General features: G+C 39.9%; 1 protein-coding gene across 1 annotated transcript; it reads right to left on the bottom strand.

The window, feature by feature from the left end:
- Positions 1-4,177: 4,177 nt before the first annotated feature.
- On the bottom strand, positions 4,178-12,717 carry LOC131887373 (structural maintenance of chromosomes protein 2-like). Its single transcript, XM_059235963.1, has 11 exons — positions 12,306-12,717; positions 10,070-10,342; positions 9,542-9,755; positions 9,114-9,328; positions 8,089-8,406; positions 7,029-7,686; positions 6,335-6,504; positions 5,658-6,248; positions 5,017-5,466; positions 4,470-4,679; positions 4,178-4,396 (listed from the first exon to the last, which is right to left on the bottom strand). Exons 1-11 carry the CDS (start codon positions 12,621-12,623, stop codon positions 4,286-4,288), a joined length of 3,528 nt encoding a protein of 1,175 aa, XP_059091946.1. The 5' UTR covers positions 12,624-12,717; the 3' UTR covers positions 4,178-4,285.
- Positions 12,718-17,163: the final 4,446 nt, after the last annotated feature.

Raw genomic sequence — 17,163 nt, 5'->3', positions numbered from 1 at the left:
CTCACTTCGAATATTGCGGAACTATACCATGTAGTATATCGGTTTGTTGAAATAGAGAGGCCAGTCGTCATCAGTAGAACACACGTTTATTCTGCCCCGACTGCAATTGCGAGTCAGGCTTGTAAGGTCCCATCAAAATATAAAATTCATACACGAGCATCGAGAGGTCATGGTTGGAGCCATCGTAATTAGATCATACCAACTCCCTTTTTTCTTTAACAGATGGTTGAATCATTTTTTGGTTGCATTAAGTAATCGCGGATGTGCGACACAAGGAAGTGAAATGACCTCCTCTGTCATAAGAGCCACAACTCGAATTTTTGGCATGACAATCTTGTTTTGCACGTCGAGGTGCATTGCAGGTATAACATCTTCCCGATGAATTCCTTCGATTGTCACCATCATCACCGTCAAGTTTACACAGAAATCGGACGGAGATTCAGACGCAATTTGCTTGGCAGCAAGTCATGCAGTTTCCCATGCTAATATCATCCGTCTAGCGTCTTCAAATGTTTTTTGACGTTTTGAAATGAACGTTAGCCGCAGGTGGCGCTGGTAAAGATTCTTCAGCCTTGTCAAAATCTCGCCTATATCCAATCACCTTACATTGGAACTTCATGAATAGCTATTTCTTTTACGAGGGTTTCCTACTCCCTGGGTGTGGAAAACTAGAGAAGAGGAGAGTAAGTGGATTGAGGGCAAATCTGAACCATGCAATCGACTGTTTCATGTCCAAGTGCATTGTGTCGACCTAGGGAGGCAAGAGTAAGTAGTGCCAGAGGTGGAGGAGTAGGAGCCGCCGAGTCCTTGGCTCCTCCGACGGCACTGGCTCTACTTACTCTCGCCTCCCTAGGTCGACGCAGAGCACGCACGAGGCCATGAATCTGGTTGACTGTATGTTTCAGGGTGGCCCGAGGTACCACGTTGCTCTCCGATTCGACAGTTTTCAGACCCAGGGAGTAGCAACCCGAGTGAAAGACGCAATTTTCCGTCATGCAAGATGAAAATGTCCGATATTTTTTGGCCCAAAAGAAGCAAAAAAAAACTTGTCACAGCACTATTGCTGAAAATTGCAAAGCTTAGAGTTTAGAGAAAAAAGTATAAGAAAGCATGTTGACTACATTTCAAGACAGTAAAGAAATATCTTTGTCAAGTAAAATATTATAATCAAAACTCCCCAAACAGGTTAAAAAGTTACACTGGGGAAATCAGTTAATTCGGCATCATTCAGGTTGTTACAATTATTTCTTGAAGTGGGCATTGTTTTGGACCTCAATAAAAAGTTAATATCTACAATTCAAAGACCTGCTGCAACTTTCTTAATCCCTTGATCAAAACTTGGCTTGCTTATTTGTAAATCTGTTGAATTTGAAGAACATTTATGAATGCAAAGCATTATTGTTGCGTCATAGACTTTCTGAATAACATCAAAAGATTTACCTAAATAATTGATTGCATTATTCAATGACAAATCTAAGTACAATAACTTCCGCTCGTGGTATTATTTATGTACCAGTATATCAAAAGGATGACCATATGTAGGGAACCAAAATATGTAGCTAAATTAAACCAATATCTAGTCCATCAACCAAAACTAAAACTAGCAAGCGTGTTAAAGAGCATGTCAACTTGGCCAAGGACACTAAAGCAAGGAAACGCCACCTTTCGTGATCACCAAACCTTTCCCGCCAAGTAAGGCCTAAACTTTTGCTGCTGAAATTTTTGAATGTCAGTTATTGGCATAATTATTTAACAAAATATTTTACTTATTTCATTTTCGTAACCATTGATGGTATGTGCTTAAAACCAGGCATTCAGATAAACTTAAAATGACTTTAAACATGTCTTAAAGTATAACAACTGAAAAGTGCTAATTAGGTTTTCTTGATAAAACAAGAATTTGCTCAAAACACAATCAATAAATTCTCTTTTGCCAAAAATATTATTTGCAGAAAATTCTTTCAGACACATCTTGACCAAATTTCAAGTAATTTGACTCATTTGTCATGAAACTGGTTCTCACTCTAGGAATGGCCCTCAATCCAAAAGTAGACATACTGTAGCTCTGAGCTACATATTGTTCTTTAAACTCATTTGGATGCTTCATTATCATGAAATAATAATTTTAAGAGATATGGCACCTGTTTTATTTGACTATTTTGGTATTTTGGATGCTTTTGCAAGAAAAACAGTTTATTGGAGTCCAAAGTGCAAATTGAGATCTAGTCTACTGTACTTTGATATTTCTCTGTGCCCCTTAAATAATGCCTGCCTTTTATGCAAACTTCCTAAAAAGTAGAAATTTAAACTCTACAAAAAGATAACTCATTCATTTCTCACCAATGCTGCCTGATGTTTTTTTGTCAAATGTGTGGGTTTAGACAAAATTATCAATTGTCCATCCAAGATATTCTAATATGTTAACATTTATGTACATGCACTTTTATTGCTTATTCCATACATTTTTTTATATTTTGTTAGTGTACATTACCCATCAATTAATAAAATGACTCTTTATGATTTTCTATCTATGTGTGTTTTCGAGCCAATTTTGCGCAATATTTCACCAATTTCAATCAAAAAACAATTTGATTGTTTTTTATTAATTTGATGTTCATTTATTCTTCTGACTTTCAAGATTAATTCAGAAATATTAAGTACATTTTTTTATTTGAAAGAGGCAATGAATACCAGGGAAGTTGCGTCAAGATTATATTATGATCACAGAGGCAACAAGATAAGCATTAAAAATCTGTTTTATGCGACTGCATTTGCATAAAAACTCATCAAAATATGTACTGAAATATGCTATTTAGCCAAAATATGCTATGAGTTAAGGAAGAGGGGTGGGGTAGGATTAGGTTTAGGAATAAGGTTAGCTCTAAAACTACGAAACTGAGCTATCCTATTCCTTGCCTCCTTTCTTTGCGTCCTTTCTACGTGGACGGAGGTACACCGTACATTAAAGCACGTCTTAAGTCTCATGGACTGACGGCACATGTACGGGTGAAAAAAAGGACAATATACCTTCGGACATCCCCTCTTCCTATTGCAATTCTCATGGCCGAACTTGATAAGTTTTTGACACCATTTAGGGTGTTCAAACAGACAGCCTCTTCCTTCTTCAGGACAAGGCTGCTTCCGGTAAACAGGACAGACTGTTTTCTCTACAACTGTCTTTTCGTGCTCTATTTCAAGAGGAGATACTACTTCAACCTCTACATTGGCCAAATTAGTCGACTTCTCAACTACTGGGTGAGCCTGTTCTTCAAGCAGCACCCTGGTTTCATTGACCCAAGCAACTAAAGCCTCTATAATAAAGGGCTCATTGACTACGGGAGGATCCTTCCCTGCTAAGACCAAGTCCAAGCATTGTCTAGCCTCTTTGCTGACTTTTCCAAAAATAGATTCCATCATGAATGCAGGAGGAACTATCTATGAGCAGCAAAATCATGAGACCAAGAAAAAGAAAAGAACTAAAAGGCTACGCAATCTTGTCCTGAGATACATGACAACGAAGCAAAAGAGGGATGAACTACTTCACGCATCAAACTAAACATACAAATCTAAGATGGAGATAGTAAACAAGAAGAAAAGTAAGGAATCAATAACATATGTAAAATAGGATAACAACACAAAAACACAGAAATAAACTCAACATACTGATCTAACTCAAAATGAAATCAATACACTAACGAACAATAAATTCCAACTATCAATGACCAATACAATCAAGCTAAAGAACTATTCATAACAATTTGGAACTAAAAGTACTACAATTCAAATCAGAGAGAAACTGCTGAAGTTAAACATAAATGTGCAATAAACTTTCACACACACAAACACCAAGAACACTTCACGTGCTCAGCAACTCTGATCAGAATATATGTTTTTTTTATTCACATGTAGGAATATTGCTCAAATATTTTTGGTCGATAGGCCTTTAGTTTAATTCTTGGTTTCGATTAAAAGCCCTTTCGGACAATCAATAATTCTTTTCACTATTTGTTATTTTGGTCTGGGCTTTAAGAAGCGGAATTTCTTGCATTTTTCCAAAAGTCCAAGCGCCATCAAGGCCATGAAGCAGATCAAGGCTACGTTCGACCCTCAGGGAATTATGAATCCATACAAAGCCTTGCCGCATAATGAATAGGAGGAAAGTGGTTTTGTTACTATGGGCTTTTAAACTGTTTATTTCTACAAAAATATACGTGTACGAAAAGTTTGTACAAATCCAGTCATTTTGTTTTAGAAGCGTCATATTGTTTCATTCAATGGTAGCTATTCATTTTTTGTTCTGAGTCCGGGACACAGTGGACATTCCGTCCACGAATTTGGTTCGGAACAACACGTTGGCGTTGTTGAACATTCCATCTTTGAGAGACACCACGATAAACTAAAATGACGAAAACAGACAGAACTCAATAATAACTTGATAATAGCTGACTGGTTGAGATAATAGTCCTTACCTGTGAGTGCTTAAAGTGGGTCTTGAGCATATGTCCAATGTTTTGCGTGTGTGAAAGATCCAGGGCTGCGTCTACTTCGTCCAGGATGTACAAAGGTGCGGGTTTGAAGAGTAGCAACGATAAAATGAGAGACAGCGCCACCAACGAACGCTGACCGCCACTCAATTCAGACAGGGATTCTTTCCAAACATCACCAAACGCCACTTTGACCTATGATGAATGTCAATGAAGATTGATGAGCAATATTACACCTTGAAAAGGATTATTCTTTCCACGGCCAACAAACATCACGTTCCAGTCGTGCTTTGAATTCAATGCTACTGATTGACTGACCGAAAAACGAGTCCCACTTCTGACATTATCTGGAAGATTAAGTTTCATTTTCCAACTATTTTACGAGTAAAGCAATTAAACTTAGGTGTCTATTGCGAGCAATGACCCTAGGGAAATAAATTGGACAATTAAGAATCGGTAAAATGCCGGAACCTGGCAGTTGAAAACAAATGTGTTATCTCGAAACAAAATATTGAAAAAACGAGGAACTTGCCTCGAGCCCATCGAGAACATCCATGCCCTCGGGTGGTTGCAATTTGGCTTTGGTCCCAGGTAAAAGTGAGGAGAAGATGGACCCAAAGTCTTTGTTGACTTTGTCCCAAGCCGCTCGGAGCTCGTCCTTCTTCTTCCGATCGAGCTCCTCAATCACCTTGTTGATTTTGGCCTTGTCCATCTCCACCGTGGCCTTCTTGCGCATAAGATCGTTGTATTGGACTTCAGCCTTGTCCAACATAGTCATGGCTCGCATGTTCACTGTCCTCTCGAGCTTCTCCTTGGTTTCCTCCAACTTCTGGATCTTTTTCCCGGCCTCTTGCGGATCCGTGGCCTTAAAATCGTAGGCAGACCCGGACTCGCCAAAAAACTTGCGATCCAAACCGATCCATTCGTACTTGTCAAGCATGTGTTGAACCAATTTTTCGGCATCTCGCACCTCGTCAGCAGCCTTTTTCAAGAAAACAGCAGTTAGTTCAAATAGAGCTCAGCTCAAAATGACAAAGAAAGAAACGACAAGCCCTATCACCTTAAATATATCAGATAAGAATTAAAAATGTTCAAAAAAATTGCATCTTAATATTTTGCTCATCATTAATTTTGGAATGGCTTTCATGTAACAATGCGAAACGTTAACATCACCTTGGATAGTTTGTGTTTGAGCTCTTGTACTTTCAATCCCTTGTCGTGATTGATCTTGGCAATGTTCTCGCTATTGGCTTGCTCGTTGAGCATCTCCTTGTTGTTCTTGGCCACGGCCTCTTTCTGAGCCTTGAGAGCCTCTTTGGCCTCGAGCACAGCCTCCTTGGCCGTCTCCACAGCCTCGACCAAATGAGTGCACTCTGTCTCATATCCAGCAATGGCCTCGTCACAAGCCCGGAGTTGATCTTCCGCATCCGAGATAGCCTTCTGCAAGTCATTGATCTCCATTTTCAAACTCGCTTCCTCGGCCTCCTTATCCGTCCATTTGCTTTTGGAGGTCTCCACGGCCTTCTTACAAGCCTTGACTTCCACCTCAGCTTCTTTGAGCTCTTTCTCCTTGAGCTGCTTGGCGTTTTTGATCTTGTATTCGAGCTCCTTGACCTTCTTGGAGCCATCCACCTCGACTTCTCGAGAGGCTTGGACGGCCTCTTCTAATTCGAGACATTGCTTCTTCAAGGCCTCCATCTCTTCGAAAAGTTGGTGGTGAGCCGTATTCTTAACACGGTCCCTCACCCGTTCCAGTTCATGAGACTAAAAGAACAACAATAAACAAAACATGAGAGAACACCTTCACGCACCAATCAATTTCATTTTTCAAAATTCAAAAGCTAACTTACCCTCTCCTCAACTTGGAGCTTGAGCTGATTGAAACGTTTGCCCAAGGGCCCAATGCCTCGGAGACGTTCTTCCAACCCATGGAGTTGCTCTCGGCGAGCTTCCAATTCAGCCTCAACTTCCCTCAGGGCATCAATATGAGTGAGCATCGAACCGCTGGACGATGGAGCTCCTAAACACTCAAACAAGGGGTCATCCATTTATCAGTTGTACGCTAAATCAAAATGGTTGCAATCGTGTGAAGAAAATTAATAAACCTAAAATAATAATAATAATAATAATGATAATATAATATAAATATAATAATAATAATAATAATAATAATAATAATAATAATAATAATAATAATAATAATAATAATAATAATAATGTGAGGGAAAGCAAAAACCTGGATTCAATGGAGATGCCGCTCGGTGAAGAGCGCCAAGTGAACCGAGGGGTGAAATTTCTCTGTTTTGATCTCCGAAGACCTAAAATCTGATTCGACAAAGCTCACTCAAACCAGGGAAACTTTCTTCGGAGGGTTTATGACTGATTAATTAACTAAGACAAGAATATAATCCGCCATTACAGCTAATATAGTGTACGCACGAAAATGCTTCACCGATCTGACAAGAAAAATTGCCAAATCCATATTAGGTCTGATTTCTTTTCAAGAACACTTACAACATACGCCTAAATCCCCATGTTGCTTACCTCCACTGAGTTCTCCGGCCGGATTGACCTTGTCGCCATCCAGAGTGACGCACATCTTGCCCACGCTTCGGTCAAAGGCCAACTTATTGGCCACATCGAGACTGGTGCACACCAAAACCCCACCCAAGATGTGTTCCATAGCAGCCTGAAGAGCACGGTCGTATTTGACGAGATCAATTGCTCGCCAGACGTGATCCTTGCCCACTAATCGTTGGGCGCTCTGAAGCTCTTGGGTCGTGATACACCGGGCATTCATCTTATCCAAAGGCAACATTACGGTCCGTCGACGAAGATTACCCCGCTTCAGGATCTTGCCCGCCGCTACGGAAGTCTTCACGATGACATTGGTCAATTTTCCACCCCCGGCCGTGTCCAAGGCCACGAAGAATTTCGGGTCCCGGACAGAGATCAGTTTAGCAGCCACGCCGTAAACTTGGGAGCGGTCAAAGTTTTTCTCGGGGTCGTCGTATTGAAAGTTCAGCCAAGGATAGCGAGAGCTCATTTGGTCGGAACGGCGCTCCAGACCCATGACTTCGTGACGGAGATTTCGGTGTTGCTCTTCCAATTGCTCGGCCATGCCCTCTTCGTAATCGAGGGTGTTGAGCTCGTTTTGAGCCGAGGAGAGTTGATTCTCGTACTTTTTCAGATTCTCCGAATCCTGAAAACAAGCGGAATAAATGAGAGGAGGGAAAATGGGTTAGTTTGATCGGTTTCATAAAAAAAAAATTTGGAATATTTGTTAGTTCTCTATCGTTTTTCGGTCATATTTGTTCGATATGTAAGTGTTGGGTAAATAAAAAAAAGAATCCTGATAAAAGCACCATTTTTTGTTGAAACCAATTCGTTCCTTTATAAATTACTTTGGTTATAAGAACCAACCCAAGATGCAGAGTCTGGATATAATTGATGGATAGAATTCATCAAAATCAAAATAGTTTAAGAATTCATCAAAATAGTTCAATGAAAAAAAAAAAAAAAAATAGCGTCGTATCCCTCACACGTTAGATGAACCTAGAAGTGTGTTCAAAAGAAGAGAATAATTACAACCCGTGATGCGCACCCGCTTGTAATCGCTCTCGGTCTTCTTCATATCCGTCTCCATTTTTCGCAGTTCCTTCTTGTTATGCTTGAGCTTCATATCGCTGGTCTTGATGGTGGTTTGAGCATTCGAAAGGTCGGCCTTGATCTTGATGACCTGTTCTTGGAGAGTGGCCGCTTTGCCGTCCTCTGAGCTGAACTTGCCCACGGAAATCGCTTCATAACGAGACTGAGCTGCTTTCAAAGCTTCGGTGGCCACGCGGTCCTCTTCACGAAGCTTGTCGTACATGGCCTGAAGGCCAACGGCCACTTGGCTCTTCTCATCCAAAGCTTTCTTGTCCTACAAAGGCCAATCGTTATGCATATTAATGAACGACATTTACTTGCCAGTGACGATTATTTGGGTCGGTAATCGTAGGTTTGATGCAGCTGGATTTGAATGATCTCAATTTTGTATATCTAAGGTTCATTTAGAATAGTCCAATTTTAATTTTTGGCTTCAGCAAAGTTTGTGTTCTAAATAAGGGAATTTTAGAAGTTTTCTCCTGCGTCAAAGATGATGGAAAATTCAATATCCACCTCAGCGAGAAGGTATCTAAAGCTACTCAGATGGTTGGTTGAGCCTTACGCACCTTCATGACAATTGATATGTTGCCTATGGTTACCATCTACCAAACCCTTGTCCAACCCTTTTCCAACCCTATCTTGCCTATGCTTCAAAGATTTGGAGTAAACGTTAGTCGTTACTCCGTATACTCCGTCGCTTCACTCGGCAGAACTCAGGAACGTCAAAACTTTCTTACTGGGATCGACTTGGCCACCTACGCTTGTACGCTTATGGTGTGCAAAGGAGACAAGAGCATGTCCAATATGATGCACGATGATGTCAGCACAAATTTGGCGAGGTCACTGGGGTATTTTTCAATACAGAAGAGGTACCAAAAACCAAAACGCAAAACGTTCCGCAACGCAATCGGAAATGTTATTTTTAGACCCTGGCATTCCCGCCCATATTCCAGTGGTTCATAAGGATCGGTTATCACTTACGCTATTCATGCCTTTGGTGATGGTGGTCTTCTTCTTATCCTCTTGCTTCTTGTTGTCCTTCACAGTCTTGAGGGCGTTCTCGGTTTTCATGGCCGTCTTTTCATGCTCGCTGAGTTCCTTTTCCAATTCCGCGAAACGCCCCTTTAACTCCTCATCTCTTTGGCGTTGAAGTTGCTCGATTCGTTGGCCAATTGACACAATCTGGTTCTCTCCATCTTTAAAAATCAAGCGTTGATTATTTGATACTTTCATTGAAGTCCAAAACCAAATGAATTTGAAGACAAGGGACTAGACATTTCATTTGGACGTTGTTATCCAAGGCTTCGAATTTAGCATCATTATCAAATCTAGGCACTTGAAATTCTCAAAACATTTGGTTGGCTGCATCTACCGGTGAGGAGCACCAGACATAATATGTATGAACTCACCTTTGATCTCAGTCTTGAGAGTCTCTATGTCTTGGTTGACAACTTCCAGATCTTCTTTGGATTTCATCGAGGTCTCCTCGGCAGTGACGAACTTGAAGGCGATGTACAACTTGGTCAAATGTTCCAATTCCCGTTGAATCTTTTGATATTCCAAATAGGTGCTCCGCTCCTCTTTGAGTTTGGTTAAAGTGGGAGTGATCTCTTCATTCAAGATCTAAGAAATCCACAACATACATAATCAAAACCGATAGATTTGTCGTGCATCCAATTGTTGCTGCTAGTTTTGTAACCAGAAGTGGACGGATAGAATGAATAGAATGCGAATCAAATGTGTTTTCTTTCATGCAAAGATATCGTGGCATTAGTTTTGAAGGACTACCCTTCAATCAACTGATAAAAATGTCCTGAATTTCGGTGGCAAATCGGTTCCCATGTTCCATATGGTATACATCGAGGAACATATTGGTTAAAGAACAAAATTTTAGTACATTCGATAGAATCAACCAAGTCTTAGTTAGCCTGACTTACATCTGTGATTTCGCGCAATTTAGAATCCTTCTTCTCGATGGTCTTTTGGGCCTGTTGCTTCTTGGATTCGTACATCATAGTGCCAGCGGCCTCTTCAATCATGGCTAGGATCTCGGGGGGCTTCATGTTCAAGACTTTGGTGATCCGCCCTTGCATGATGAGGAAATGCGGATTGTTCACGTTCAATTGAACGGATCGGAAGAAATCCTGCACTCGATTTGCTTGGATATTAGTGCCATTGATCAGGTACTTGTTTTTGCCGCCAATCACCACCTGCAATAGTTTTTTGGACAAGGGAGTCAGCGATATTTTTTGGAGTCGAGAACATTTACTTAAGAGGTATTCTGATATCGGCCGCCCGTTCACAAGTGAGGTGCAAAGCAGTATAGCGTGCTTTCATGCTCATGAATAGAGTCCACAGACATTTGATGAAACGAAGAAATAATCAATTGAAATATTTTGCCGTTTTGGAGAGGTTTTATTAAGCTAGTGCTTATGCCAAATTTATCTCAACGATGACGATTTTTCATAACAATCGTACTAAGTGAATTAAGAAATTAATTCACGAAGAGTTGTTTGAAAGGGAACATCACAAGGGGATAGGTCAATCAAGCGACTTATGAGGCAGCGTGAACAAGGCATAAATCATGCATTAGCTCAGAAGGATAGACAGACACCAGAGGTCTGTTTTTTTAAAGCTTGTACCTTTATACGCTAACCGAGATGAAAATACACTGGCCAAATATATGCCCAATAGGACATGCTCGCGGGGGTCGTTGTTTAACCCTTTGCACTTGAGCGCCCCCTTTGGGCTTACGTAGGGATGTGTCGAGGGTTTGGTTGTGGCATGTGTCAATTACAATAGTGTCGAAATAAGCGGAGCTGTCATACAATAAAAAACAAAGGATAGTGCTAGAAAAGACAAAAAGTTCAAACTTTAAGCTCGCTTTGATATAGAGGTTCAATTGTTGGTTGAAAAAGCTTTTTCATTTTTACGGTTGACACATCCCACTTATCCCATACTTATAATTATATACTTATCCCAAAGATGGCACTTGGGCGCAAAGGGGTACAAAAACCCCAAGAATATGATCGTGTGTGATCCTATCCTATTGTGTTGAGTCAAGATCATTAGAGCAAACCTCATCACAAAAAAATTGCATATTCAATCGCTAAAACTGTCTTTGAGTGTAGTTTATTTAGGTATTGGTTAAAAAAAACAATCTGGTCAGCACCTAAAACTAGTTTGCTGAAAGGCGCCATTTCTACATAATTCATGGAAAGAAAGCAATTGACATTGAATAAATAGTTATTGAACAAGTAGTTTTCATTACTGATAATGAGTTTTCAAGAGACAAAGAATAGCTATTTATTCAATAACGGGGGCATCGTTTGGGTGAAGCTTCAAAAAGTAAGGCTTGAATCAAGTCCATATGGTCAAAATACCTCGCACGCGTTCACCATTTCATGCCGTGGAGTTTGAAGAACAGCAAGAGCTTGCCCGAGCTTCTCTTCACATGAGAGGGCATGATGAAAATGACGAACACATTTCAAGTGTAGTCCATAATGACTTTTTGAAATCCAAACTTGAATAAACTGCATGTAAAAAAAAAAGAGAGACCCAGCTACTGAAAACACAATTTTCTTTGATAAGAACCAGTTTCCAAGGTATGATTTTCACGTAGAACCACTTGAAGCCAAATCTGATGTGTGGACTTGTTCTCTCTCTTCAAGAGTGGTCGGAAACTTGCTCTCCAGCCACTTGTGAACACAGAACAATGAAATAAAGTTCCCTACCCTGGCATTTCGTTTCCTTGGCATGCCTGAGAGGGAACAGTTGCAGATATTTTCGTGGTTTACCCGCTTAATCAATTGATTGTTGTGCCCTATACTTTGACCAATATCTGAGTTGAGACTTTCAGTCGACGCAGAATTTAATTGGTTCTTTGAAGGGGTTAGGCGGATAAGCCACAAAAATTTCAGCTATTACACCTCTGAAAACCAGTCCTAGACTATCTATTCCTTTGTGATTGGCGGGGGTTTCCTAAGTTATGCCAAAACTCAAAATTCAAAATCCCACCCACGAAAATCTGTTTCCATGAAAAAAAAGCCTCCACTGAGGGTCAAAATCTTTGAGAAGAGGCTGAAAAATAGCCTTGAATCCAACGGGCTGGGCTCACTCCCTATCGATTCCAAGCCCCAGAATTTGGAAGGGGGTGTGGGCTAGATGGGTTACCTGTCGTGTGATGGCCACTTCATCGTAGTGGTCGTAGCCCAAGGGCGATTGCTTCTTATCGCGATTGTCAAAATGAATGGTCACGGTAGCTTTGGTCACCCCGGCCTGACCATTTTTATAAACCAGTTCTTGTAGATTAGCCGCGCGCACGTGGCTCAAGTTAGTGATGCCCAGCAAGAAACAGATCGAGTCCAGAATGTTGGACTTGCCCGATCCATTCAGACCCGTGATGGCGTTGAAGGCCGGGTCGAAGCCGTGGATTTCGGTCCGCTGACCATACGACTTGAAGCCGTCAATCACGATCGACTTGATGTACATGGTGTACACGGCGTCGGCTTAAACATGGGACATGATGCCGATGGCATGAATCTTCAACTTCCACACTCAATTTTCAGATCTGAAAGAGCGAATCCGCCAAAACGAAACAAACAGGGTGCACAGAAGCTGTTAAAACCTAATACGAACTCGGGTGCAATTTCTCAAAGAATAGAATACTTTTTTGAAGAACTCAAAATACTAGATTAATGTTTAACGTAACAATGTTGTTGTTCATGCATCATTTTTATTTCGTTCTGTATTTTTTTAGGGGGGTTTATGATTGATAAACTTCCCAAGCTCTTGGATTTACTAGGCCTGTTCGACCTGACACCAGAGCCACCAGATCTTGGGCTTTTACGACAAAATTGCGCTTTTTTTTCCCTGATCGGCCTGGAGGACAGCAAGGATTGATTGGGTCGGAGGTGGTTTCGGATGTACGGTACAGCAGAGGACAGCAGGGATTGATTGGGTCGGAGGTGGTTTCATAAAAATCCTCCAAAAATATGGGAACTGGCATTGAAATCAGGTTCTTTCTTGCTTTTGATGAAGGTTACTGTAGGGTGGAATTGAACATCTTTTCTAGAAATGGATGTAACGTGCATGGTTAGTCATTAGAAGAAGTAAAAATTACTGATGGGAAAGGAAAGGGCAAGTAACAAGTCACCACAAACACCCAAGTTCTACTTGTTTACAAGCAAAGCTTGGGCAAGTACCAGAAATTGGGCAAGCCTAACCCAAACAGAGATCCGTTGCTAACGTAGCGAGCCCAGATAGTTAGCTCAGGAAAACCGCAAAATGAGGATTTTTTTGTTAGTAGCTAAAGTCAGATTGCCAGAAACAAACCAGTCATTGAACCAAAGTCATGTTGCTGCGTCACTGTAGGTGCACATTTTTGCTTTTCTTGTATAAGCTGATTTAATTTGCCCTGGAATAAAATTTCTTGCATAAGTTTGGCCCCACCATTTTCCCCTCAAGGTTCTTTGTACAAGCCCTAGTCGGGGCAAGTTCCTATTTGGGCAAGTTAAGCACCGGACTACTTGCCCTGTCGGTACTTGGTTCAAATCAGTAGTAAAAATCGAGTTTGTTGTGTTTTTTTACTGGAGCTGAATCGGTAACTATAAGCAAGTGCTACTCAAGCCGATTGAAAAATCAGTTACCATACCCTATCAGCCATTCAGCTGTCACCCGTGTGCTCTGAAAACAAGTCCGCCTGGCTAGCTCTCATCGCAATCTCTAGCCTTGCTTCCTCTTTGGGGACGTTTAGGCAAGCTCTGGCAGGTTCGTTTGTTTGTTGGTACCAGAGGCAGTGATTCAAGTTTGGGGCTTCAAACACGTTTTTGAGAAGCTGACCCTTCTTTCACATTGCTGTGTGAGCAAGGTCAGCTTCGTTAAAACCAGTTTGAAACGCCAATTTTGGCATCACGGCATTGGCAGGCAAGTTTGTTTGCTGGTACCAGCCCTTGCCTAAATGTCCGAATGGTTGGCTTGTGTAAGGATTTCAGAGTTACATGCATCAAAAATCGGTGACTCTTGAGAATCCTTCCAAACTTTTAGTAAAAACATGATTAGGTGTGAGAGGCTTTTGCATCTATTTCTTTAACTAATACCACTGATGGCCATAAAATCGTCACTTAGGGCGTTTTATCAGCCAATATACTAGCCTTTTTTTTGGCTACCGAATAGAAACACTGTGCAGAACAACGTAAACAAAACAACGAGCTGAACGAGCTGCACTGATTGTCGCTACACACCAGTCGGACGTTCTGTCCTTCCTCGATTCCCTCTAACTCATTTTCTTCGGTCATTGAGACCAGAGGTTTCATAATTCATGAATGGGAATAATGCGTTCATTGAGTTAAACATGGGCAACTCTCCAAGGGATCAATAGTTGTAAGTTCTGGGCGCAAAATCAGAAGAAGTCAACTGCAAGGTCCATGAGCTGGTCATAATCACACTGTGACTAGCATTATGCATAAGATCCAAAAAAAGGCTGAAAGTGGAAAAATGGACTAAACTAAAGATATCAAACTTCAATCATATTTTAAGGTTTTGTAGTAGTGTCAAAGAGTGGTCAGCTCCAATCTGTGATATGTAATTTAAAACAAGGTACATTGTACTCGAGATAAGGTTGCAAAAACTGCACTCCTATTGAGACATTGAAGTAGTAGCTGCTCTGTCAGCACAAATTTTGGGAGGTCACTGAGGTACTTTTTGAAACAGAAGAGGTACTAAAAAACAAGTTGCAACATTTCTGTGCTCCTACATGTACTTGACACCCTCTGTTTTTTATTAATGTTGTGACATCATATTATTTAAGTAGTTAAAAATGCTCACATTTGATTGAATGTATATGTGAATGTGCGTTTTACAGATGAAACATATCTTTTATTAAAATAGTAGTAGGGATCAAATTGTTTATTATTTGGTTCGTTTTTTATGAAATTTCTGTCCACTACATATAATGTGATCCTCAGAACTAAGTCAATTGTGCTCATTAAAATTGAGATAAATTGGATTAAGCAAAAAATTCAGATTGTAGTTGAATTCAGCAAAAAAATCTCAGAATTGGATTAGGCTAAGCTCTTTGCTGTTGTTTTTGATTTGAATTTGGATAGAGCAGAAAAGTATGGATTCAGAGTCAGTCAGATTGGAAAAAAATCTTCAGATTCAGATGGCAAAAATTTGGATATTAGGCACAACTGAGTCCACATGAGCTAGTAAAAGTGTCATTATAACCAGCTCATGGACATTGCAATTGAATTCATCTAATTTTGTGCGTTGAACTCTCAACCATCAACGCCTTAAAAAGTTGCCCAAGTCAAGGACACTAAAGCTTTAGAGTCCCTGCCCAAGTTTATGTCAAATCCTGGACTCTGAAAGCCACTTATGAACGCAATATGCCATTCATGAATAACGAAACCTCCGGTCTCGACTACCGAAGAAAATGAGTTAGAACCGTTAGAACCTAAGTTTGTTGACAATTTTGGGTCAAACGGACTTTCCAAGTTCGATTTCGGTATTTTAGTTGCGTGATTATTAATTTGGAGTATTACGTTAGGGAATCATCACTGCCATCCTTAACACTATGATTCATCCAAAGTTGGCAGACTTTTTTTACCCTTGCCTTACATGCGTTTCGTTTTTGATTAGATAGGAAAGGATTGAGAACGGCTCTGTATCTAGAAGAGTACAAAAGTGAGATCAACGCACCATATCAATTTAATTTTAATTCCTTTCCAAAACAATGAGTTTACCTGGGCCCCAGATCCAAACAAAACGCATTTACATGATATTCTCTGATTATTCGTGTCATATACGGCTTTTCGCTACCCTGCAGGTACCCTTCAACGTACTTTGAATGTTTCAATGCCAATTGTTGAGCCACTTTCTATATTTCTATTAAAAAATACCTAGTTTGAATCTGGTGTTGCTGTTTCCAAAAGGAAGTGGATTATTGATACCATCAAATAAATAATCACAAAAGGATGTTCCTAGAGTTGTTTTCTTTCCAATGATATCACATTAGTAATGGTATGTTGGGAGACCATTAACTATGCTCAAAATATCACCCTCAATATTCTTACATCAAACTTAGCAATCTTTTTGATTGACAATAACTTATTACTTGGAAATTAACTATTGCCTTCTTATATCCAAGCTTTCTGGTACCCTTCATTTAATTTTGATAATCATTTGATCCCATTACTCCTATTGATGGTTCTATAGGGTGATAGGCTGCAACAACAATGCAATAAAGGTTGCCTATTGTTTATTGTTCGACCAACTCATACATCAAGTTTGATGATAAAGAGTATGGTTTAAAAAGTTGGACTAGATTCCTTGGAAAAAATCAATTTAGTTATTTGTGTGGCGGCGTTACTATTAACTGCTAAATCATAAATCTCATCACTAGAGACACAGAAAATATTCAACTGCTTGTGGTGGAATATAGAAATAATATTTTCTTTTTGAAAAGGCAAAATATTAATAAAAACAGGCCAAATAATGAAGAAAGGGAAAATATTTGATTCACAGATTTTATAAATTGTTATTGTTTTTGATCAATAATAAGTGTGAGATTTGAGACTCCGTACACCACTGAGTTTTTATGATTTATTTTCAATTGACCAAAACAGCGTTACTAAATAATCAAGTTTACAAATACTTTACCTAATGAATTTGTCAACTATCAAGAACTTACTGTAGTTTAGTTAAATGGTCAGTTGTTTTGAAACTTGCTAAATGGATTATTTTCTTTGCACTTTTATTTTGGCGTACTTGTGTCAGAAAATCTCAAGTTGGGTGTTCCAAATATACTAAAGCCAATATTGCAACTTCTTAAAATGCATCAGCCTCTCAAAGGTCTAAATTTCAGATGCCACGAACTATTAACACTCTTTTATATATATTTTTTTACACTAGGTAGGAAAAGAGTGGGTTTCATATTTTGTTTATCTTGCTAAAAACCGTAGCCAAGATTTGGATAAATGTAATGCTAGGTTGAACTATAGTGAACGGTCTTGTTCATTAATCACTTTAA

Source organism: Tigriopus californicus, chromosome 9, assembly GCF_007210705.1.
Source record: "Tigriopus californicus strain San Diego chromosome 9, Tcal_SD_v2.1, whole genome shotgun sequence".
Lineage (NCBI taxonomy): Eukaryota > Metazoa > Arthropoda > Copepoda > Harpacticoida > Harpacticidae > Tigriopus > Tigriopus californicus.
This window is presented reverse-complemented; position numbering and strand designations above follow the sequence as displayed.

Coding starts and splice junctions, on each gene's coding strand:
- LOC131887373 (XM_059235963.1), bottom strand. CDS start 12,623: ATGTACATCAAGTCGATCGTGATTGACGGCTTCAAGTCGTATGGTCAG. Junction 6,505..7,028: donor GGCCGGAGAACTCAGTGGAG/GTAAGCAACATG, acceptor TTGAGTGTTTAG/GAGCTCCATCGTCCAGCGGT. Junction 4,680..5,016: donor ATGTTCTCGATGGGCTCGAG/GCAAGTTCCTCG, acceptor CATTCATCATAG/GTCAAAGTGGCGTTTGGTGA.